Source organism: Carya illinoinensis, chromosome 10, assembly GCF_018687715.1.
Source record: "Carya illinoinensis cultivar Pawnee chromosome 10, C.illinoinensisPawnee_v1, whole genome shotgun sequence".
Taxonomy (NCBI): domain Eukaryota; kingdom Viridiplantae; phylum Streptophyta; class Magnoliopsida; order Fagales; family Juglandaceae; genus Carya; species Carya illinoinensis.
The window spans coordinates 10,433,901-10,459,197 of NC_056761.1; the positions used below are offsets into that span (position 1 = coordinate 10,433,901).

General features: G+C 39.0%; 2 protein-coding genes across 7 annotated transcripts; both read left to right on the forward strand.

Moving 5' to 3' along the window:
- Positions 1-14,542: 14,542 nt before the first annotated feature.
- Positions 14,543-19,162, forward strand: LOC122278974 (probable galacturonosyltransferase 4). Of its 5 annotated transcripts, XR_006229409.1 has the most exons (10): positions 14,543-14,970; positions 15,129-15,163; positions 15,278-15,322; positions 15,449-15,572; positions 15,688-15,893; positions 16,356-16,627; positions 16,725-17,082; positions 17,351-17,926; positions 18,458-18,828; positions 19,006-19,162. XR_006229409.1 is itself a non-coding variant. In XM_043089200.1 (9 exons), exons 1-9 carry the CDS (start codon positions 14,871-14,873, stop codon positions 18,731-18,733), a joined length of 1,992 nt encoding a protein of 663 aa, XP_042945134.1. In that variant the 5' UTR covers positions 14,543-14,870; the 3' UTR covers positions 18,734-19,162. The 5 variants fall into 5 exon arrangements, 4 of the variants coding, with proteins under 4 accessions (XP_042945134.1, XP_042945136.1, XP_042945137.1 ...); XM_043089200.1 differs by having other exon boundaries at positions 18,458-19,162; XM_043089202.1 differs by having other exon boundaries at positions 15,135-15,163; positions 18,458-19,162.
- Positions 19,163-20,581: 1,419 nt separating this feature from the next.
- On the forward strand, positions 20,582-23,335 carry LOC122278976 (APO protein 1, chloroplastic). 2 transcript variants are annotated; one of them, XM_043089205.1, is made up of 5 exons: positions 20,582-20,634; positions 20,873-20,963; positions 21,123-21,196; positions 21,599-21,966; positions 22,224-23,335. In XM_043089205.1, the coding sequence occupies exons 2-5, from the start codon at positions 20,909-20,911 to the stop codon at positions 23,056-23,058; spliced, it is 1,332 nt and encodes a 443-aa protein (XP_042945139.1). In that variant the 5' UTR covers positions 20,582-20,634; positions 20,873-20,908; the 3' UTR covers positions 23,059-23,335. The 2 variants fall into 2 exon arrangements, with proteins under 2 accessions (XP_042945139.1, XP_042945138.1); XM_043089204.1 differs by having other exon boundaries at positions 20,596-20,634; positions 20,873-20,975.
- The last annotated feature ends 1,962 nt before the right edge of the window (positions 23,336-25,297 follow it).

A 25,297-nucleotide genomic window follows, 5' to 3' on the forward strand; every position in this document is an offset into this window, starting at 1 on the left:
AATCAGAAGACTATAGATTCGAGGATGCCTTCTTTTCATCACTGATCTATGATATGAACCCCACTAACAGCACTGATATTGAGTTTTCTGGGAAATCTTTGTGTCAAACTTCAGAGGAACTCCTATACCTTCCTGAAAATAAGTCTGACGATAATTTATTCCGGCCAGTACCCGAAGGTGATGGGTCGGAAATGGAGGGTATGGATTGCATTTGGAGCTCCCTTCTCAGCCAGCCACTTCAACAGGGTGGTGTTATCTGATATCATGCATTCAAATGCATTAGATGCCTATAGCCAGCCCCTCATTTTTTAGTCAGATGGAGCTCACCATGCGAGGGATTGTATGCCGGCATGGCACATTTTTTATACGGCTGATGCTGATGTAGTTTATCTTTTAAATCTTTGGCTTTGGTCTACAAAAAAATTTTTATAAAAATAAACTTACAAACTGACATAGTTTGATATATTACATCAAGTTGTAAAGCTTTTTTTAATGCAAAATAAATTTAACATATTAAATCAAATCACGTCAGTTTGTAAATTTACTTTTAAAAAACCTCTTTAGAGATGTAAAACTTATCTATATTTCCTAATTGCTTATAGTTGGGATTACCTTCACCATTTTGTAACACCGTTATTGTTAGGTGGTTGGTACATTGACATTGTATTGCACTAACTTATGGAGTGCACAGTGGCATTTAATGCCATTTGGAAAAATAAGAACCATTTCTGTGCATCTTTTAGTTACATTGTTTGCATTAGAGTTCTGAGATGATTTTAGTTGATCTGTGAATAGTATTATTTTATGAATTCCATTAAAATGTTTTTGAACGTATGAAATATGTTAAAATATGTTTAACCTTTTATAAAAAGTTAAAAAAAAATAGTAGATCTCATCAAAAGGTAATACAGTCCAATTTAATTCTACCATAAAATGTTTGAGGTTTTCAAGTTACAATGCTTTGAGCCGCTCTCTGTCTCCATGTATTATTTTATTCTGATTTTTTAGGAGATCAATGAAAACAGAAGAGTAAGGTTAGAACTTGGATTAAGTTTTATATTAAACCATGTGGTTCGGAATGAGTCAAATGAAACCACCATCTCAAATACTTGAGTTGATAAAAAAAAAATATATATATATATATATATAGATTTAATAGATAATATTATATATAATCATAAAATATATAAATACTGTATAATTATTTAAAAAATAAAATTTATTATTAAAAAATTAATTTTTTATATCTCTCATTATTTTTTTAAAAATAATTAAGTAATATTTACTTACGGATATAACTATCATTTCTCTAAAATATTTTATTAACTCTTTTTTTCTTCCTCTTCCTATTGTTATTTTAAAGGAAAAATCTAGTTACAAGTATAATTATGTATTAATATGCAAATCAATTTAAAATGATTAGTCAAAAAGTAAATTTTATTAAAAATAGTATTAATTTAAATTTTAAATATAAAAAAATAAATATTAATATACAGATTAATATACGACTGTGTTTGTATATAACAAAATTCTATTTAAAAAAAGTAAATAAAATATTAGTTGGAAGGAAAACTCTTTTTTTTTTTTTTTAAATAAAAACGAAAAAAAGAAAACGACGTTTTGACAGTGATGTTTGTATGGCCACCAGCATGAGATGTGATCTGTAGCATGCGGTGCTGATGTGACTTCCACCCATACCAGGAAGATTATGGTTTGTAGGGTCCATGCAAGAATCAACACATGTTCCTCCATCCAGGCACAACAATAACTCTACTTGCACCCGGGGTTGCCAACAATAAAGTTTAGTCCAAATCTATTTGTAAGTAGAGTTTGTACGTTCATTTATATATTAATATTAATATATAAAATATATATTTAATGAAACGATTTAAATTAAAAATAAAAATAATTTTTGTGAGATAAAAAATTTTCTTTTTTTCTTAAATTTTTTTATATATTTTTTAAATAAAAAAAAATCATCAATACTTATACCTAACAAAACTCTCGTGTTTATAATAATAAAATGGTGTGTTCAAACATTTCATAGATGAAACACGAAACAAGCTTTCTTACATACAAAACATCTTCATAGGCTTTCTCACCCATGTTGAACAGTGAATAGAACAGAACAAGCTTCCCCACAGCAAGCCACAAAGACGATTGTAGATTCTTTTCATCTTCTTCTTCTCATCAAACCCCACCCGCGGATGAAAATAAAAAAAAAAAATCATGAATCTCAATCTTTCCCATACAGTAAATAATAAATATATAGCTTAAGTATTGATTACAAAACAAAAAGAATTCTCCATGAATCTACTTCTTTCCCTGCAATCATAAATTTATCAAATGAAGTTTCAAATCACTACACATTTATTATAAACGAACCAATAAAAGGGCGCATCGACATTTAGGCAAGTTGGGTCAACCAAAAATGTTATCAAATAAAATGTCAAAATCGTAACAACTTTGGACATGCAAATTGGTTGGGAAAAGCAAAAATCTGGAAAATGGGATTTGGATATATAGTGTGACGCTCCCAAATCCCCACGCCCGAACACGGGGAAATCGAGACGTCCGGATGGTGACAACCCGGGTCACCATCCCATTGACGGTGCCAAGTGTGTGCAGAAGCAACAAATGTGCACGGAAGAACACGCAGCGGATAACGAAAGTCATAACTAAGTACCAGAATTGTTCTCAACGTAATACAAGCTGTTTAAAACGTACATAGATAAAATATTACAAAAACACAAATACAGTTTTAAACAAATATAAAACATAGCATCAGCAACCCGGCGGAGCCGCATCCTCGGGCTCAGTCTCCTCCTCCTCCTCCTCGAACTCTGCACCAAAAGCTACGGAACCAAAAATGGTACCGCAGGTAAGTAAAACCCAAACACCACCAGATAAAAACACATAGAACTCAAACAACATGGATGCAAGAAAAACCAATGCACATGCCCCGCAAAACCACATTTTTGCACGCACGCCAAAAACCCATTGGCCCAATAAAAACATAATCTTAAAAACCACGCCTCGCCATTATCCCAGATAATGGCCCAAACCACCATTTTCCCAGAAAATGGATCAAAAGCCTCAAAACCAAAATTCGTCATTTTCCCAGAAAATGGCCCGCATCCGAAAACCATAAAAACAAACCGGTTATGCATGCACCATGATCTCCCCTAGGGATCATCCGCACACCCTGGCTCGGTGCCACACCGCAGGTAACGACTACGCATGTGACACTTAAACGAGCAATGCCCAGACTCGCGCCCTGCGCGTACCTGGCCAGGCCATCCTCTAGCCCTCGCCAGCGAAGGGCCACGGAGTCGGTGAGTAGAGCGACGCCCAGACTCGCGCCCTGCGTGTACCTGGCCGGGCCATCCTCTAGCCCCGCTCCCGTCGTCGCCCAGCGACAACTCAGGGGACGTCACTCAGTATTATCCACTCCCGAGTGACCAGAGGAGCTCCACCGAGATAATAACCCATCCCAACTTGGGCTCGTGAGATACACGCACCCGAAAAAACCATTCACGCCAGCAAAACAGGGTTTCTCAAATAATATAACTACACATGCATGCGCCATGCAAATGCAATTATCAAGCTCCAAAACAAACAACCAACCATAAAACAATAAATCAAGCAACTCCGTCCTCCATCCATCCAACCCCCAAACTCCTCGGACTCAGTCCGGAATCAACCAACCAGCAGATTAATTAATTGAAAGAGCAATATATATTTAAATCTGAAAATAGGGTTTGAAAAATACTTACAGCGCTATATGGCAATTTTAGAAAACACGCGGCGTTGCAAATGGCGCCGGAAAAGCAACGTCACAGTGAAAATTTACTGTGGCCGTGGGTTGTGAAAAACTCACTTTTGAACGGGGACAAACTAGGGCTTGGGATTGATAGGGAATGGTCTAAGGATGGTTGTGAAGCTATTGGAAGTGGTGGTTGGCCGTGGGTGGCGGCGGAATCGCCGGAAATAGGCCGGATTTCCCAAAAAGGAAAGCTAGCTCGTAGGAGCTGTTCCGGTGGTCGTTGGAGGCCGAAAATGGGTGGGTTAGGACGGCAAGGGACCGGTGATGAAGTGGTGAAGAAATGGTGGCCGGAGGTGGAGCGACGGCGGCGGATCGAGCTGAAAACCGTATGGGCTTTGAGGAGCTTTTCCGGCCAAACGGCTGGCCGGCAGGGGGAGATATTTGGTGGGAAGGTGCGCCGGAGGGAGGGGGTTCGAACGAGACCGGCGGTGAGCCAAACGGTGGCCGGACGGCGGCGGTCTGGGCTAAAGAAGATTCCGGCCGTGGGTGAGGAGAGAGGAGAGAGAGAGAGAGAGAGGCCGGGAGGGGGGCTCGAGCGGGAAGAGGAAAAAGAAAAAAAAAAGAAAAGAAAGAAAAAAGAAAAGAAAGGAAAAAGAAAAAGGAAAAAGAAGAGAAAAATGAAAAGAGATGTAGGGAAGAGATGAGGTCCAATTCTCATTCCGGAAAACGAAACTAAACCGCCAAAAAGAGATTAAAACTCACAAAGCAACTTAAAGAAATAAAACACAACATCAATTAAATTAAAAACTAATTTTAAAATGTAAATAAATGAAAATAAATAACTAATATATTAATTAAAATAAAAATAATTATTTCAGCGAAAATACACTCAAAAGCGGGTCATCACATCCTCCCCTCCTTAAAAACAATTTCGTCCTCGAAATTGCAGATCAACCACCAACTTAAAACAAGCCACAAGAAAGCACATAAACCATCTGTGATCAAGATTAAGACACATACCTTCCTTATTCGAACAAAAACGGGTACTGCTCCCTTATGTCCGCTGCTCGCTCCCAAGAGAAGTCTTGAGCTAACGGATCTCCCCAAGCCACTTTAATCAAAGGTATCGTCTTGGATCTCAACTGTTGCTCCTTCCAATCCATGATCTACGACGGAACAACTTCATAAGTGAGATCCGGTTGCAACTGAATACCCGTTGGGTCGACAAAGCGTGGTTCTTGCTGTCCAAAGCTCTTCTTCAGGGATGATACATGGAAGACATCATGAACATCCCCAAAATAATCTGGCAAAGCAACCCTATAGGCGACGGACCCTACTCTTTCCAGAATCTGAAAAGGGCCGACGTACCTCGGATCTAGCTTCCTCTTCTTACCAAAACGCTTAACACCTCTCATGGGAGAGACTTTAAGGTAAACCCAATCACCAACTTCAAACGACAACTCTCTCCTCCTGGTATCAGCGTAACTCTTCTGACGACTCTGAGCTGCCGCCATTTTATCTCTGATGATCCGGACTTGGCTTTGCATCTCTTGAATTATTTCGGGTCCAATTACCCTACTCTCCCCAACTTCATCCCAACACAAGGGCAACCTACACTTTCTCCCATAAAGAGCTTCATAGGGAGCCATCTGAATGGTCGCATGGAAGCTGTTATTGTATGCAAACTCGATGAGCGGCAAATGGTTTTCCCAACTTCCTTGGAATTCCATGACACATGCTCGCAACATGTCTTCCAGGGTCTGAATGGTGCGCTCTGACTGACCGTTTGTCTGTGGGTGATAAGCAGTACTGAACTTCAACTTAGTACCCAAAGCTGCCTGCAAACTCTTCCAGAACTGCGATGTGAACCTCGGGTCTCGATCCGACACTATACTCTTTGGTATGCCGTGTAGCCGTACTATCTCTTTGACATACAAACGGGTCAACTTACCCAAAGAGTCGGTGTTATTAACAGGCAGAAAATGAGCACTCTTCGTTAACCGGTCCACAATCACCCAAACAGAATTCTTCCCACTAGGCGTTCTCGGCAAACCCACTACGAAGTCCATCGTGATGTCATCCCACTTCCACTCAAGAATAGGGAGGGGTTGGAGCATACCTGCAGGTCTCTGATGCTCGGCCTTTACCTGACGGCATGTGTGGCATTTTTCCACATATAAGGCAACGTCCTTCTTCATTCCATCCCACCAGTAATTTTTCTTCAAGTCCCGATACATCTTTGTACTGCCGGGATGAATTGAATACGGGGCCGCATGAGCTTCCGCCATGATCCGTTCTTTGAAATCTGAGTCCTTAGGGACCACTCTGCGATCTCGGAACCGAAGTATCCCATCACTATCCATGCTATAGTGCAACGGGCCTCGAGATTTTCTGACTCTCTTCCTAATGTTCAGTAGCTTCGGATCCTTTCTTTGGAGAGTTTTCAATTCTTTAAAATCAGTTACCCGAATATCAAGAACTGAAGACAAAATCTCTACTTACTGCGAACTCTCTATAAGGAGCCTTCTCATCCCACAAAGCAACGACTCCAATTCTGACGGCTCGGCTTCATCTTCCAAATGCGACTTCCGGCTCAAAGCATCAGCAACTATATTAGCCTTCCTCGGATGGTACTTGATCTCACACTGATAGTCACTGATTAGCTCCAGCCATCGCCTCTGCCTCATATTCAGATTTTTCTGGGAAAACAAATGCTTCAAACTCTTGTGATCAGTAAATACCTCGCAAGCTTCCCCATACAAGAAGTGTCGCCAGATCTTGAGGGCAAAAACAATCGCAGCCAATTCTAGATCGTGCGTCGGATAATTCTTCTCATGGTCCTTTAGCTGACGAGATGCATAGGCTACAACCCGTCCTTCCTGTATAAGGACACAACCCAAACCGAACTTAGACGCATCACTGAAGACTACGAATGGCTTATGCGGTTCTGGGAGTGCTAACACTGGTGCCGTTGTCAACCTGTTCTTTAATTCCTGGAAGCTTCTCTCACATTTCTCTGACCAAAAAAATTCTGTATTCTTCCGAGTCAAAGCTGTGAGAGGTCCGGATAGGCAAGCAAAACCCTCTACAAATCTTCGGTAGTAACCGGCGAGCCTCAAGAAACTCCTGACCTCGCGCACTGTAGTCAGGCGCTGCCATGACAAAATGGCTTCTACCTTACTAGGATCAACAGCCACTCCGCCCCGGGAAATTACGTGCCCAAGGAATTTAACTTCTTCCAACCAGAATTCACACTTGCTTAGCTTGGCGTATAGCTGGTGTTCTCTCAACCTCTCAAGTACCAGACTAAAATGATACACATGCTCTTCAACATCTCGGGAGTAAATCAGTATATCATCAATAAATACTATCACAAAGGAATCCAGATAAGGTCAAAACACTCGATTCATTAAATCCATGAACGCTGCAGGGGCATTAGCTAACCCAAACGGCATCACCTTAAATTCATAATGCTCATACCTCGACCTGAAAGCAGTTTTAGGCACGTCTTGGTCTCTGATTCTCAACTGGTAGTATCCCGACCTTAGATCAATCTTAGAGAACACGGCTGCTCCTTGGAGCTGATCAAACAAATCATCTATCCGCAGGAGAGGATATTTATTTTTGATGGTCACCTTATTCAATTCCCGATAATCAATGCACATACGGAGGGTTCCATCTTTCTTTTTAACAAATAAAACTGGTGCACCCCACGGTGACGTACTAGGCTGAATAAATCCCTTCTCTACCAGTTCTTGCAACTGAGTCTTCAACTCTTTCAATTCAGCCGGTGCCATGCGATAAGGAACTTTATGCACAGGAGCCGCTCCAGGTTCCAAGTCTATAACAAACTCCATCTCCTGAATAGGGGGTAGTCCGGGCAAGTCATCCATAAACACATCGGAGAAATCTTCCACAACTGGAATGTCTGCCAAAGACTTCTTCTCAGACGGCGTGGACACCATCTGCACCAAGAATGCATTCGCTCCCCATGCAATCTCTCGTCTTGCCTGAATCGCCGATATAATTATCGGTTTTTCTTTTAATCTACTCCCCACAAATTCCAGACAATCACCATCTGGAAGCTGAAAGCTAATTATCCGACTTCTGCAATTAATACTCGCAGAATATCGGTATAGCCAATCCATCCCGAGGATGATGTCAAAGCCCAACAGCTTGAACACCACCAAATCCGCATCCAAGAATCTTCCCTCAAAATTTAACGGGCATCCCAAAGCAACCTTGGAACACCACACCATCTCACCATCAGGTAGAGCCACTACCATAGACTTCGGCAACGGCTCCGTGATCAAATTACACACTCGAGCAAACGTGAAAGATACAAACGACCGTGAAGCACCGGAATCAAACAAAGTACAAGCATAAAACTCATACAAACGGACTCTTCCTGAACCAAACACATCAACCCATGAAATCCAAAAAGCGAAGAATAACCACAAACACCAAAAATTAAATCCAACTTAAAATTAAATTAAACCATACCTGTAATTACTCCAGCATCATGGGTCGCTGGTGCCTCATCATCCACCTCTCCGGGTGTGACAGCATAAACCCGGGCTTGCACTGTTTGTCTCGGGTTTGTTCTTCCACCGCGTCCACTTCCACGGCTTCCTTGAGCTGCTCTTGGACATTCTCGGGCAAAGTGACCATGCTGGCCACAATTATAACATCGAGCCCCACCAGAAGGGCACTCACCCACATGGGCTCTATTACAAACTCCGCATACAGGCACACGTCCTCCCATGCGAACACTTGAGGATGCTTGCGGTCGAGTCCTGGTCCGCTGAACAAATTTCTGAGGCGAACCCGAGCTGCTTCCTTCACCAGAAAAACTACGCCTCTTATGCCCTGGAGGGGAGCCCATACTCAGATTGTTTTCTCGTTCCACCAGGGTGGCCACATCCACTAATTTCTGAAAAGTGGATATCCGATGGCTGACCACCATACGGCGTATATCAGGGCGCAATCCCTCCTGAAAACGATTAGCTCGCATCTCCTCTGTGGCGATAAGGTGAGGAGCAAATCGCTCAAGTTCGATGAACCTCCGAGCATATTGTTCCACTGTCGTGCCCCCTTGGACCAGATTGGAGAACTCTCTTGCCTTTTGCTTCCTTACCGATGCGGGAAAGAAGCGGTCATTGAACTCCTTCTTAAAACGCTGCCAGGTCACCGCAGCGAAAGATCCCAGTTCAGATTCCAACAGCACCCTCTTGGTATCCCACCAATCAGAAGCGGTACCTTGCAAGAGATAGCTGGCGTAGAGTACTTGTTGTGCCTCAGTGCATCCACACACCTCAAAAGTTTTCTCCAAATCTTTGATCCATTTTTCAGCCTGAAGTGGATCCTCATTTCCAGTGAAGTGTGGAGTCCTATGCGCCAGGAAGCGCTCATAGGTGCATCCGGCTTGCACCATGCTACTGGACCCTCCTGGATACATTCAAGGCCCTCCCTGATATGGCCAAGGACCTCCTGGTTGTGGCCAAAACCCTCCTTGTTGCGGACAAGGCTCTCCTGACGGTGGATAAGGTCCTCCTGATGGTGGCCAAGGACCCCCTTGTTGTGGACAAGGTCCTTGTGGTGGCCAAGGCCCTGTCTGTTGAGACCTCGCACTCTGCTGCATAAATTCCGTCATCTGCCGTATTGCTTCGGCTAGGGAGTCATCCCTGGAGGTATTGTCTCGTGGCTCCTGAGTATTTTTCCTTGGTCTCCCCATATTCCTACCACAACACCACTCTTGACTCTCATTTAAGAAAACAAATAAAACCAACAAAAACAAAACCACACCCCACAGCAAGAAACAAAAGAACCCAGCTTGCAAAAACATAACCAAATAAATACAAACAAACAAACAAGCTCCAACAAATAAAACAAATAAAACAACTGTACTTAACATAATTTTTAAAACACAACTTTAAAAAGCATTCTGGTACTGCCTACGGGACATGTGGTTTTACCCAGAGCCAAACCGCTCTGATACCACCTGTGATGCCCCCAAATCCCCACGCCCGAACACGGGAAAATCGAGACGTCTGGATGGTGACAACCCAGGTCACCATCCCATCGACGGTGCCAAGTGTGTGCAGAAGCAACAAATGTGCACGGAAGAACACGCAGCGGATAACGAAAGTCATAACTAAGTACCAGAATTGTTCTCAACGTAATACAAGCTGTTTAAAACGTACATAGATAAAATATTACAAAAACACAAATACAGTTTTAAACAAATATAAAACATAGCATCAGCAACCCGGCGGAGCCGCATCCTCGGGCTCAGCCTCCTCCTCCTCCTCCTCGAACTCTGCACCAAAAGCTACGGAACCAAAAATGGTACCGCAGGTAAGTAAAACCCAAACACCACCAGATAAAAACACATAGAACTCAAACAACATGGATGCAAGAAAAACCAATGCACATGCCCCGCAAAACCACATTTTTGCACGCACGCCAAAAACCCATTGGCCCAATAAAAACATAATCTTAAAAACCACGCCTCGCCATTATCCCAGATAATGGCCCAAACCACCATTTTCCCAGAAAATGGATCAAAAGACTCAAAACCAAAACTCGTCATTTTCCCAGAAAATGGCCCGCATCCGAAAACCATAAAAACAAACCGGTTATGCATGCATCATGATCTCCCCTAGGGATCATTCGCACACCCTGGCTCGGTGCCACACCGCAGGTAACGACTACGCATGTGACACCTAAACGAGCAATGCCCAGACTCGCGCCCTGCGCGTACCTGGCCAGGCCATCCTCTAGCCCTCGCCAGCGAAGGGCCATGGAGTCGGTGAGTAGAGCGATGCCCAGACTCGCGCCCTGCGCGTACCTGGCTGGGCCATCCTCTAGCCCCGCTCCCGTCGTCGTCCAGCGACAACTCAGGGGACGTCACTCAGTATTATCCACTCCCGAGTGACCAGAGGAGCTCCACCGAGATAATAACCCATCCCGGCTTGGGCTCGTGAGACACACGCACCCGAAAAAACCATTCACGCCAGCAAAACAGGGTTTCTCAAATAATATAACTACACATGCATGCGCCATGCAAATGCAATTATCAAGCTCCAAAACAAACAACCAACCATAAAACAATAAATCAAGCAACTCCGTCCTCCATCCATCTGACCCCCGAACTCCTCAGACTCAGGCCGGAATCAACCAACCAGCAGATTAATTAATTGAAAGAGCAATATATATTTAAATCTGAAAATAGGGTTTGGAAAATACTTACAGCGCTATATGGCAATTTTAGAAAACACGCGGCGTTGCAAACGGTGCCGGAAAAGCAACGTCACAGTGAAAATTCACTGTGGCCGTGGGTTGTGAAAAACCCACTTTTGAACGGGGACAAACTAGGGCTTGGGATTGATAGGGAATGGTCTAGGGATGGTTGTGAAGCTATTGGAAGTGGTGGTTGGCCGTGGGTGGCGGCAGAATCGCTGGAAATAGGCCGGATTTCCCAAAAAGGAAAGCTAGCTCGTAGGAGCTGTTCCGATGGTCATTGGAGGCCGAAAATGGATGGGTTAGGACGGCAAGGGACCGGTGATGAAGTGGTGAAGAAATGGTGGCCGGAGGTGGAGCGACGGCGGCGGATCGAGCTGAAAACCGTACGGGCTTTGAGGAGTTTTTCCGGCCAAACGGCCGGCAGGGGGAGATATTTGGTGGGAAGGTGCGCCGGAGGGAGGGGGTTCGAACGAGACCGGCGGTGAGCCAAACGGTGGCCGGACGGCGGCGGTCTGGGCTGAAGAAGATTCCGGCCGTGGGTGAGGAGAGAGAAGAGAGAGAGAGGCCAGGGGGGGCTCGAGCGGGAAGAGGAAAAAGAAAAAAAAAAAAGAAAAGAAAGAAAAAAGAAAAGAAAGGAAAAAGAAAAAGGAAAAAGAAGAGAAAAATGAAAAGAGATGTAGGGAAGAGATGGGGTCCAATCCTCATTCCGGGAAACGAAACTAAACCGCCAAAAAGAGATTAAAACTCACAAAGTAACTTAAAGAAATAAAACACAACATCAATTAAATTAAAAACTAATTTTAAAACGTAAATAAATGAAAATAAATAACTAATATATTAATTAAAATAAAAACAATTATTTTAGCAAAAATACACTCAAAAGCGGGTCATCACATATAATTGGATCCAAAAATGGATTTTAAAGAAATAGAGATGCGTTTGAGGGAGACTAGGCAAAGAAAAATGATGGGAATGATGCGAAGCGGAGTGAAAAACTGAATTGAGTGATTTTAGAGTATGTGTTGGATGGTGGGGTTCTTCATAATGTCCGAGTGACGACACTCTCGATCAGAAGCAATATTTCTATTTCTCACTTTCGAGTTTCATTTCATTTCCCTTTCATTTTTTTTTCTATCTCACCATGTCAGTCGATTCCCTCAAAGGTACCCAACCCTATGTACCTGTAGTAGATTTAATGTGAAAATTGAGTTTTTTCCTTTTTTTTTTAATTAAGAGCTTGGTCTCACTACCCAAAATTTTTTTAGAGAATTCTACACTATTATAGAGTTTTTTAAATCTTTGTAGAATTGTATAATATCTTCTAGAAGATTAAAGAATCTCTAAAATTATTATTTTATAAATATCTTGTATAGTATTCTAGAAAAGGGTCTTAGAATATTCTCATTATTAGATTAGTAATAAGTGTTACAATCATAACAATTCTTTGTAACTAAGAATTCCTATAAATAAGAAATGACTCATTTGTTCAAAATATTAACAACTAAACATTTTTTAGAATTTCTCTTTCTAGGATTGTACTATCTTATTGGTGTGTTGGGAAAGACTTGCTTAAAGGATTTGGAAGGAAAAAGCCTATCTAAGGAAAATATTCTTAATTCTTTTTAAATAATAAATATCGATTCAAAGAAAAACAAATATTATAATTTTTTATAAAAATAAATTTATAAATTATGATATTTAAAGTGATAAGTTAGATTTATTTTATAATAAAAATAATTTTATCATCTAATATATTATATTATATAAAGTTATTCAGTTTGTAAAATTATTAATATAAATTTTCTATAATAAAAATATATTATTTTTAAAACAATAATAAATGCTAAACTAAACCTAATAGATTTAATCGAAATGTTAAAATTCTCGAAAGATGCAATCATCCAAACAACTTGCGGGAGAAAGTGTAACTTTAAAGAAAGAAAAGAAAAAAGTAGTGGTCTTAGGTAAGAAAGACCCGACAAGGAGTAAGGACGGAAGATAAGATGACGTGGAATGTGGGTGCTGTACAGCGTCAATCACGTGTGTGCGTACCACGTGTCATCTACCCAACCCTCACGCGGCTTTTACTTTTCAGAATTATTTGGCAGAATAATGATACACCGTTTGGGACGCGTAAGTTTTGGATATTTTTTTTAAAACATAAAATTTATTATTAAAAATATTAAATCTTTATATGTGTTTTATATTTATATATTTATTTCAAAATGAATGTTCTGAAATTACGTATTTTAAAATTATAAATATTATTTTTTTATTTGATAATCTACTTTTTTAAGATAAAAAGAATTCAGAGGATGACTGGAAATATTTTTTCTATCTAAACGTGACCATAATAACACTTAACTTGCTGGGGAGCCAGATAAGAGGGACGTAGATAGCAAGAACTGCAAGTGCTCCATACAAGTTGGATGTGAGCCATAGTCTGACTCCAAAACCACGAGAGCATTAATGGTTCGTGAACTAATAAGTTATCAATAATTATGAACGCTTTCTGTTATGGGATTCGACCCCAGAACCTACTGCCTACTGTCAAACTCACAGACCATCCATCACCCTTAGTGATATTTGGTAATCTATCTATTTGGATTTCTTTCTTTTAATTCATTTACAAAAATAAAAAAATACTCATTAAAATATATGGCTATGAGTGGTAACAAGAGAATGGCATGAGGACTTGTTATTATCTCTTATTCTATTTGATTGTAAGATTTAATTGAGATTAATTCAATTTAGTTTAATTTTAACCTAATTCTAATATCTAAATACTCAACTTTCAAATTATTAAACTTATCTCAACTTAAAACCTCGTTATACGTGAGATTTATAACTTTTTTCAACTTAAAATATATTTATTCATGGGATCTACAATCTTTTTCAATTTTTCATAAATAATACTGAATTTATATTAACATTTAAATTCATTTTAGATAGATCCCATATAACACACTCAATCTACTCAACTTACTTCTATTTATAAATAATTCAACTCAGTTCAATATTTAAATGCAAACAAGAAATCTTCATCACAAGTCCATTAATTGCATAATGTTGTATTTAAAAAAAAAAAAAAATCTTTACTCGTATTATAGATAAAATATAAAATGAATAATTTGTAGGTGCATCACACAATTACACGCGCCTGGTAATTTAGTATAATCCATATGAAATTTTCATTATTATAAAATATCATATGATTGAGTTGATATGATATTTAGTAACTAAACTTTTTTTATTGAGTTTTTTTTTTTAATTTTATAATTATAAAAATAAATTGACTTGACTCACATTAAATTTATTTTATAATAGAAAAATAAATTTTTCTGTGAAATTACTGATTTAGATTTATGAAATAGAGCAATGCTACTGAATTACTGAATTTTAATGGGATTAAAATTTTTCTGAATCAAGAGAACAATTTAATCCAAAAATGATGTTTCGAGAAAATTAAGAGACTGTTTCAACGTTGAACTGTATTAAACAACAAAAGTGACAGAAAAAAGACAAGTGGGGATACCATACTTAAGCTTCCCGTCTGTCTGTCTCTCTCTCTCTCTCTCTCTCTCTCTCATTCTTCATCATCATCGTGCTGTGACTATCAAAGCCGGACGCTCGCCTCAATGCACTCGCATCATCCTGATCTGTGCTGATTACCAACGGCACAAGCACTGGTTTGGTGGTTTAAACAAACGGTTTTCCCAGCGAGAGACGCCTGGCTTTTCCTTCTCTGGTTGTATTTTGCGAATGCGCTGCGTCTTACAGACAAACTGGCTTGCTTTGGAGAGAGAAACGTGCAATAGGCATCTCATCTGGGCATCTCGACCAAGTTGGGGAAGAAAAAATGAGGCTGAGGAATTTGGTGGTGGTGCTGCTCTTCGTGACGGTAATTGCTCCGGTTGTGTTTTACACCGATCGCCTGGCTACTTTCAAGACGTCTTCCTGTGAGTTTCTCTCCTCCGTCAACTCATTTCTTTGAAAATAGAAATGGTTTTTTTTTTTTTCCTTTTTTCTTGTTTAGTGTGTGTGGAGGGGAGGGGGGTTCTTTTCCATTTGGATTTTTTAAAGATTAACACCGTTTTCGGTTTCTCAATTTCTTCAGCTACAGATGAATTTATTGAAGATGTTACGACCATTGTAAGTGGAAAAAGAAAAAAAAAAGTCCTACTTTATTTTATTTTTTTCCTTTTCACTTTCCTTACCCTAATCTTAGTAACCCTTAATCAATCTCCGTGGTTTGGTCTTTGCTAGCAGGCTTTCAATGGCCATAACCAGCGTCTAAATGTGCTACCCCAGGTATTATTTTGTTTCTCGTGGGTACCACAAAAATCTGTTTTTTTTTTTTTTTTTCCCGGAGAATGGAGAGACATCCATGGGTATACTAAAGTTCAGATCTTTCGTGTTGAAAATTTGCCATTGTAGGAATCGTCTACAACCCTTAAAGAGCCGATTGGAATAGTCTATTCAGAGAATTCAACCAAATCTCTTCCAAATTCTGGGTCTTCAGCCCAACAACGCTCCACCAACGCTGCACTTTCAACTCAAGGTATTCATTTACCCCTTTTGTTTTGTAATTTTTAAAGCCAATTCGTACAACCAGCATTATTTCACAATCTTCGTCGTCCTTAGTAATATTCTGGGTTCCATTTTTTACGACTTAGATTTGCATCTGGAATCGGGGGACCATAAATCTACTAGAGTATTATCTGCTACATCCGTTGAGGAAAATCAACATCACGATCAATCTCAAAAGAACCCCATCAGGGAGGTCACTGATACAACCAATGAAGAAAAGGAAATTGGAGAAGATACAATCGATGCTGATGACAAGGCTGACCAATTATCAGATAATGCTTCTCAAAACATGGTATTTGAAACCTGTCCTTTTACGCTTAACTTCCGTGCTGTGGGTTGGATTGTCAATGTTATGATCATTGCTGCTTCTCATTTGTGGAAAAAGCCTTTGATAAGAAAAATAAAATGGGTTGTGTGTGCTGGGTTGCCTTCATGCTTCTGCTTGGGAATTAATTATATGTATGCTTTGCTGTTGCTTTTGCTGTTTGTTTCTTTGATTAATGAACATAAGATGAATTTGATTTTAAAAAAACTATTATGTGGAGTTTTGGCTATAATTCGTCGCAATTTTAAGGGTCAGAATTTGAAAGTTCCACTTCACCTGTATGTCTCGTTGAAATAGAGGTTGCACTGTTTGACTTGATAATCATTTAGATCATTATCATTTCTGTTCATCATGCATAAAAAATAATAATAATTTTCACTTGGGCTTAATCCTTTTCCCCCTTGCATTTTTTTGTCGTTGTGCTACCAGGAAACAAAGCGCAGGCAACAATCTACTGAAACCCCAAGCAAGATTGATAAGAAAGTACGCATAAAAATTGATGCTGGAAAACAAAAAGATCAAACAGCCATGCCAGATGCTCGGGTGCGGCAACTTAAAGATCAGCTCATTAGGGCCAAGGTTTATCTTTCCCTCCCAGCCACAAGAAATAATCCTCACTTTACAAGGGAGCTCAGAGGGCGGATAAAGGAAATTCAGCGAGCACTCGGGGATGCAAGCAAGGATTCGGAACTGGCAAGGAAGTAAGTTTTCCCTTTTAACTAATTAATATTGCCAGTGACCAAGTTTTCTCGACTTTTCCTTCAAATTTAGTGGAGCATGTGGTTTGTGTTTATTCAGTGCTTATGAAAAGTTAAAGGCAATGGAGCAAACATTGGCAAAAGGAAAGCAAATTCATGATGATTGTGCCGCTATGGCGAAGAAGCTGAGGGCTATGCTCCACTCATCAGAGGAGCAGCTCCGGGTGCACAAAAAGCAGAATCTGTTCTTGACACAGTTAACAGCAAAAACGCTTCCTAAAGGTCTGCATTGCCTCCCATTGCGCCTTACAACTGAGTATTTTACCTTGAGTTCTTCTCGACAGCACTTTCCAAATCAAGAGAAATTAGAAGACACCCACTTGTACCACTATGCATTGTTCTCTGATAATGTATTGGCAGCAGCAGTTGTTGTAAACTCAACTGTTACTCATGCTAAGGTAACTGCGTTCACTGTTGATATGCTTAATACTTCCTCTTATTGCCATGAAGAATATCAAAGAAATTTTTTAGTGGCTCTTCTGCGACTCCTATTTCTGCATCCTTCGTCCTATTCTTCTTGTTCCCCCCCTCCCAAAAAAAAAAAAAAAAGAGAGAGAGAGAGAGGAAAAAGAAAAATTCAATACAACAAGAAGAATCAAATTTCTGCTATTGAATTCTTCATATATTTTGTTGACATCTCATATTTATTGCTTGAAATCTTGGCAGGACCCTTCAAAGCATGTTTTCCACATTGTCACTGACAGACTCAATTATGCCGCAATGAGGATGTGGTTCCTGGTAAATCCACCTGGCGAAGCCACTGTCCAGGTTCAGAACATTGAAGAATTCACATGGTTAAATTCAAGCTATAGTCCAGTTCTCAAGCAGTTAGGTTCTCCCTCCATGATAGATTATTACTTCAGAGCTCATCGGGCCAATTCCGACGTGAATTTGAAGTACCGGAACCCAAAATACTTGTCTATTCTCAATCATCTACGGTTTTACCTTCCAGAGATCTTCCCAAAGCTCAACAAAGTACTATTCTTGGATGACGATGTAGTTGTGCAGAAGGATCTCACTGCCCTCTGGTCCCTTGATTTGAAGGGGAATGTTAATGGTGCGGTAGAGACGTGTGGGGAGAGCTTCCATCGTTTTGATCGGTATCTAAACTTCTCAAATCCTCTTATCTCCAAGAATTTTGACCCGCATGCTTGTGGATGGGCATATGGAATGAATGTATTCGATTTGGATGAATGGAAGAGGCAAAACATCACGGGGGTGTACCATTCTTGGCAGAAGCTGGTAATTTAATCTTCCTTTCTGTGGACAATGCTTGTACATGGTAGACAACTAGTAAAATGCGTGTGAGATCTGAATTTAAGACACTAACTTAAAAGCTTGAATATAAATCATTTCCATTGCTGTTAATGCATACACAAGCATTGGTAACATTTCCAGCCTAACCCTACCATATGTGGATTGGCCATGTAGCTGCATAATTTTGTGTCTCCAATACATCCTGTCTAGGCCAAAGGTAACACCTCTGACAATTTGTGTTGCTTAATTTGTTTCCGAGCCATCACCTTTATATCTATCTGAAACGGACCTTTCACCAACTATCTTATGTTGCTGACTATCAAACATTCCGTACTACCGATAAGAAATGCATATACACTTCCTAAATTCCATTGTCGGCAAACCATTCGACATATTTCCAAATCCATACATTAGAATTTAGAAATATATGGTATATATGTGCATATTTTGACCTGATTTCTTTTATCATTGTCTCCAATTGTAAGGCATTACCTTTTTTTTTCTTCCCTCCCCCAGAATCATGACAGACAGTTGTGGAAGTTGGGAACGCTGCCACCTGGTCTCATAACATTTTGGAAGCGCACATATACGCTTGATCGCCACTGGCATGTGCTTGGCCTAGGTTACAATCCTAGTGTCAGCCAGAAGGAAATTGAGAGGGCAGCTGTCGTACACTATAATGGCAACATGAAACCATGGCTTGAGATAAGCATACCCAAGTATCGGAACTACTGGACAAGATATATTGATTATGACCATATATATTTGCGGGAGTGCAACATTAATCCATAAAAGTGGCCCTCATCGTATGTCGAATCATTTTGACAATGCAAGCATGATCAAGCAGCTCTCCTCAACAAAATCAATGTGGCCTTACAATTTAACAGGTCCGCGTCCCCACTCTGTAGGCTGATTTTTTTTTTTTTTTTCAATATTCTGAATTCAATTCTTTCTGTACGTTCTAATTTAATTTACTTTGTATTTATTTTGAGATAGAAAAGAGTGGGAACCTTGATAATGTTTTCAGTTTTGGTCTCTTGGGTTACTTATCTGCATTCCTACAGGTGAATTTATATATGAGTTGAAGCTAGATTTTTGGCCATCATTTGAGTGTATCATCTTCTCGTGGTCATGTATAAGAGATTCTACTAGGTTTGCAGTTGAACAGAATGCAGCATCTTGTTTGCTCCCTGTTTACACAAGGAATGATTGTTTAGCCAATTTTTGTTCTTTGACATTTGTATTGTAAAAACAAGTCATTCAAATGCGCCCCCAGATGTGGATGGATGGTCTACATCACAACATTCATTGAATGTTTGGGATCAATCCTCCACACGGCACTTGCGCGCGCTTTTGACTTGACGAATACTCGAGTTAAAACTTCATGGTGCTTGTGAAGAGACAAAGATGGCGACCTTATACACGTGGGTAGAATGAATCAAGAAGAGAGAGAAACAGAATGGAAGAAGTGAGGAGAAGAAGAATCAAGAAAATGAAAGGGCTGGAGATGGACAAGTTTAATTGAAGAACATCATTTCGGTCGAAACATGGTAACAATGTCATTTTAATTATATTAAAACATTCGATAATTTTTCTTATATATAATATGATTAATGTTAGATATAGTTTTAAAGTGTATAAATTTTATACGCTCTTTTTTTAAAATAAAAATTAAATTTTATTATCAAAAAATTAATTTTTTTCATGCGTGGCAAATAGACAGTACCGAACTGATCTATTCGAGTCTTTCATTTTTGGGATCAATGGCTTTGGGCTCGTTTGGATTGAGAAATTATCTTATTTTATTATTATAATATTTTTAAATTTTTATATAAAATATAATAAATAATTTAATTTTTTAAATTTTAATTTAATTTTTTTAATTTTTAAAATAATAATAATAAATAATATTTTATTAAATTTTTAATTTTTGTATTAAAAAGTAGAGTCAGTGATTGTCATCAGATTCAATAGATTGGAAGGCGATATGGTTTGGTTATACGAGGACGGAGGACTCGTGGAGAATCGCCCTCAAAAGACCCAAAGTCGCCTTAGCATCTGGGGTTGAAAATGACCAGCTATTGCGTTACAAAAAAATTCCTTTTTACCTGCAACGAGTTTATCGCCTTAACAAAAACCCACCGCCGCGACTACTTTGTTGATGCCATGACATATTAACATCTTTATGTATTGAGTATTGGTAGGTACAAACAATTTGACGTAACAAATCGCGTACCAACTACCAACTACTTTTTTTATTGAAAAAAATAAGAAAAATAAAATAGAAAAGAAAAGTCCACTGCCTCATAAAAATTATTTACATTTTTAATTCACATTATTTTATTAAATAAATGCCTTACATCATCAGTACGCAATTTAGTGCGTAAACTCGCTTGCAGGAAGAATTTTCCTTACGTATTTATCAGCCCACGAGATATTTCGTTGAGTCGGAACTTGGGGCTACCCTTATGTCTGGTCCTTAGTTTCTGCTGCCAATGCTCGTGTGCTGCAACCGAAGCTGCCTCATCAATCAGGGTTTGGGAACTAGGAAATTAAGGGGCTGCTAAGTGTGTATAATTACCATATTGCCTGCTCCTCACTCGCTCAGGGAACCTACATCTGAATCCCGTTTTCGTTGGAGAGAAGGAAACGAAGGCCAGAGAAGCTGAGATTTCCAGAGTTGTGGGCGGCTCGTATACTCTCTCTCTCTCTCTCTCTCTCTCTCTCTCTCTCTCTCTCTCTCTCCCCGTTATCAGAAGAAGGGTTTATGTTTGTTCGTAATCGTAATGTTGTACACTGCTTGTTTGATGAAAAGCCTCATAGACTTAGAACCCAAGCATTGATAGCTAACATAGTCAAAAAATAAAAATAAAACGAAAAAACAAAAAGACAAAGTTTATTGATGTATAGAGACATTGATGTCATCAACAGGTACACAACAAACACGCGGGATAGCAACCCAAACAAATGCTGTCCAAGCCGCTAGCTCTATCTTCTGCATTATGGGATCCGTCTCAGAAGGGTGAACATACTAGTATTCTTCTTTCTTCGTTGTATCTCATATGTTTGTGTTTTTCCTGTTACACTGTTGCTGACATGGGTGCAGTGTTTGGGAACAAGTGCCCCGGTTATATCATATATGTCCTCACAAATGCATATTGGTATGGCTACCACTTTGCAGGTGTTTTCCCGAGTATAATGGTATTCAAGAGGCCTCAAGTCTCAGCTTTGAGGTCATATACCAGAGGGTTTAAGGTTTATGTTCTCTCTTTTATGCCCCTTTTCTTTGTTTAATTTTTATATGTAAATTATTCTAGAATTGACTCCAATAATATGCATAGAGGTCTCTCATGCATTTTGGGTTGCCTGCTTTCATGGTCTCAATGATTTAATGAAAATGATCTTGTTTACAATATGTTAGTTTCTTTGTTGCATTGAGGTGATATGCACATATCAATGCTTGAGGTTTCTAAATGGAAGATGTTAAATGGTGATTGATGTATATCCTTCATCACTCTGGTGTTTATTTATAACAGCACAAATAGCTGAGCGTACTTTAAATTGTCCTTCCACTAAATGTGCATTCACATATTTGTGAGTTTTAGTTCTCAAATAGTTGTACTGAATGCTCTAACTACATTTCCGTTCTAATTGCAGTCTGGGCATGAGCGCCTTCATAAAGGCCGGCCCATAATGTTGGGAAACCTCCTTTGTGCCAACCAGGGACCCAAAAAAGATGTAACTACCAGGAAACAAGAAGCATATCCTCAAAATGTGGATCTTCCACCAATGCTACCTAAGAAAAAGAAGAAACCCTATCCCATTCCCATCAAGAAGCTCAAGCAGGCTGCAAGAGAAGACAAAAAACGTGCTGAAATGAATATAGAGAAACCCCTCGATCCTCCGAAAAATGGTATACTTGTTCCCGACCTGATCCCTATTGCTTATGAAGTATTAGATGCCTGGAAAGTTTTGATTAAAGGCGTTGCACAGCTCTTGCATGTTATTCCTGTGTATGCTTGCAGGTAATATAGAAAAAAATTCTTTCTGTAGTACCTTTTAGTATTTGTAATACACTTGTACCAACTAAAAAACAGTTGCAATTGTATTTTTCAGTACTTCAGTAATGCCGATTCTTAGGTACACTTGAGATTTTGAGGCCATTACTTTCCACATCTGTCACATTCCCCATCGTGTCCCTCACATCCTAATTATTTATATTAGCAAAGTTTATAGCAAGTTAGTGTATGTTGGGATTAAATTTGTTTGATCTCTCCTGCAGCGAGTGTTCTGAAGTTCATGTGGCCCAGACTGGTCACCACATTCAAAACTGCCTCGGTCGCACCAGTTCATCTCGTCGAAGCTTCCACTCGTGGGTCAAAGGCTCTATTACTGATGTGATTGTCCCCATTGAGTCATATCATCTCTATGACCCTTTTGGTCGGCGCATTAAGCATGATACTCGATTTGAATATGACAGGATTCCAGCTGTTGTAGAGCTATGCATCCAAGCAGGTGTGGAAATACCAGAGTACCCTTCACGCCGAAGAATCAGACCCGTTCGAATGATTGGGAAGAAAGTGATTGACCGAGGTGGGTTTGTTGTGGAGCCTAAGCCATGGCGTTCTACAAATTCATCTTCTCTTGTTGATCTCGATACATATGGGGCATATGGACGGTTTCCACCTCCACCATCGTCAGATGTAGCAAGGATTGCACAAGAGACAATGGATGCATATGAAATTGTCAGATGGGGTGTGGAGAAGTTGATGAGGAAATACACCGTGAAGGCATGTGGGTATTGTTCAGAGGTTCATGTGGGTCCTTGGGGTCACAATGTTAAGCTGTGCGGGGAGTTCAAGCACCAATGGAGAGATGGAAAGCATGGTTGGCAGGATGCGACAGTAGATGAAGTTTTCCCTGCAAATTATGTTTGGCATGCTCAAGACCCAAAGGGGCCTCCTTTGAGGGGTGCACTCAAGAGATTTTATGGCAAGGCTCCTGCTGTGGTCGAGGTGTGCATGCAGGCAGGTGCACAAATCCCTGTAAAATACAAGCCCATGATGAGGCTTGACATTGTAGTCCCTGAGAGTGAGGAGGCACGCTTAGTTGCCTAATGCAGTCTGTTAATGATGGTAATTTGGGATGATGAGTGTAATCAGTCCATGAAAATGATACCATCTTTCCTAAGACTCGAAAGTATAGTTAGGTAATAGCATGTCAGGATGATCATCCCATTTTAATTCTTGACAGTCTCGTGCTGCTGTATATAAGCACACTCAATCGAGTAACAATTATGTCGAATATTAAAAAGGAAAATATAGAGAGTAAAGAATGTAATGAGTGGAGGGGGAGATTATAGTGTCTATAGATTCGATCTCCTGGTTATTTTTCCTTTTTTTCTTTTTTTCCCTCTTTTTCAAAAAAAGAAAGAAAATCGCTTGTCCTTGCCTTTTCATTTGATGAGCAACAAACATAAGATTGCTTGGGATTGTCCTTGCCTATTGCATAGGTGTTCCAAGCCAACCCTACACTCATAGTTGAGGTCTTTAGTGATATGCCCCACCAGAACATGTATTCAGGCTTGCTTGCAAGGCATTTCTGTGATGGAATGCCTTAGAGAGATCTTATCAATGATTACAGCTTAAAATTGATGAAGGCATCGTGCCTGTCCCAAGGTTTTCGTGGGTTACATGAATATGACAACAATTTTCTTGAAAGAGATTCTTGCCATTTTTTAAAGGGGTTTGGATGGAGATGGACTACAATTGTCAATTCGAAAGATGTAATGGTAAGAGAAGATACGGAGATGCTGCTTCCTAAAAGGACAATTTTTACAAGATTATATGCTGTATAAAGTTGGTGTGGACCAGGAGGATTGCTTGCTGATCAGCTTCTTGTTCTACCACTTTAAGCATCTTGATTCCTCATCATTATTGTCTTTTTAAGTTTTAATTTATAGTGAGAGGAATAGATATATAAAATTGATCTCATATCATTTTGTGGGTATTAATGACTTGATCTCAACTCATCTAATTGTTAATAGTTTTTCCAAATTTTTAAACAAAATATTATAAACAATTCAATTTTTTCATATTTCAAAATAAAAATAATATTAAAAAATTATTCTAATAATATTTTATTCAACTTTCAACTCTCATCTCATCTCATCTGATTTTAACTCGACTTACTATACAAACCTCTCATGATTATAAAAGAAATTAATTTTTTAATTGTAGACTCCATTTTTTTTCAAAATGATTATATGGCATTTGCACACTCCACGACTATACGTAGCATTGGTCTTTTTTGAAAATGGGCAAGATGGTCTGTTTATTGATTAGTTGCCAAGGAATTTGGTTCACTTTGTTGTGCTTTGTTTTTTTGTTTCTCAATCAAGTCTAATATGAAGGTGTTGGATTCATCAAGTAGTCATGAGAGTGAGAGTTAACATTTTATAGTTTTTAGGGAGAATACACAAACTTCCCTCTCAAACTATCATGCAATTCAAACTTTCGATTTGATTTTGTGCCAAATTATTAGAAAATTGCAATGTTTCCCTTTTCTTCCTTTTTAAAAGATAAAATTAACCTAAAAATTCTCAAAGCATACAAAATACCGCTTTAATCTTTTTAAAAAGTGAAATAGAGAAAAAGATAAAAATAAAAATAAAAATAAAACGCATCAAAATTAGGAAAAACTGAAAACTAATAAACTAATTAAAAAAATGAGAAAACAAATATGACAAAAAGAGGAAAAATGAATTCTTAAAATAAAAAATATAAAAAATAAATAAATGAGTAGGGCAAAAGATTTTTTACAAAACTGATATAAATAAGATATTTTTTTTTTAATTGTTCAAAGAAATTTATGAGCCGAATTTATCTCATAAACCCGGTTTCACAAGATAGGATTGCTCATTCTTTATAAATATACTAAAGACTTTATCCACAAGCAATGTATTATTATTCCTCAACAATTCATAGAAATAAAGAAAAAATAAATGCCTTGGGAGGTATACACTACAGGCCGTGAAGAATAATAGAATAAGGCCTCATTTGGATACAATAATCATCTCATCTAATCTCATTATGATAATTTTTTTAAATTTCTATATAAAATATGATAAATAATTTTTTTTAATTAAAAAAAATTTTCATAATATTTTATTCAATTTTCAACTCAACTCATGATCCAAACCGTATCCAAAAGAACAGTAAAATCTGACAACCAGTCAAAATGCTATATCCCACATCTGAATTAAGCCATACCGAGGGCTGCACCAATGAACTCTTTTCAAACATTTTGGTTAATTTTTTTCTGGCTGTAAAGAGTTCCAGACCAACCTTCAAATCT

Coding starts and splice junctions, on each gene's coding strand:
- LOC122278974 (XM_043089200.1), top strand. CDS start 14,871: ATGAGGCTGAGGAATTTGGTGGTGGTGCTGCTCTTCGTGACGGTAATT. Junction 15,323..15,448: donor GTCTAAATGTGCTACCCCAG/GTATTATTTTGT, acceptor TTGCCATTGTAG/GAATCGTCTACAACCCTTAA. Junction 15,894..16,355: donor ATAATGCTTCTCAAAACATG/GTATTTGAAACC, acceptor TTGTGCTACCAG/GAAACAAAGCGCAGGCAACA.
- LOC122278976 (XM_043089204.1), top strand. CDS start 20,909: ATGCTGTCCAAGCCGCTAGCTCTATCTTCTGCATTATGGGATCCGTCT. Junction 20,976..21,122: donor TCAGAAGGGTGAACATACTA/GTATTCTTCTTT, acceptor ACCACTTTGCAG/GTGTTTTCCCGAGTATAATG. Junction 21,967..22,223: donor ATTCCTGTGTATGCTTGCAG/GTAATATAGAAA, acceptor TCTCTCCTGCAG/CGAGTGTTCTGAAGTTCATG.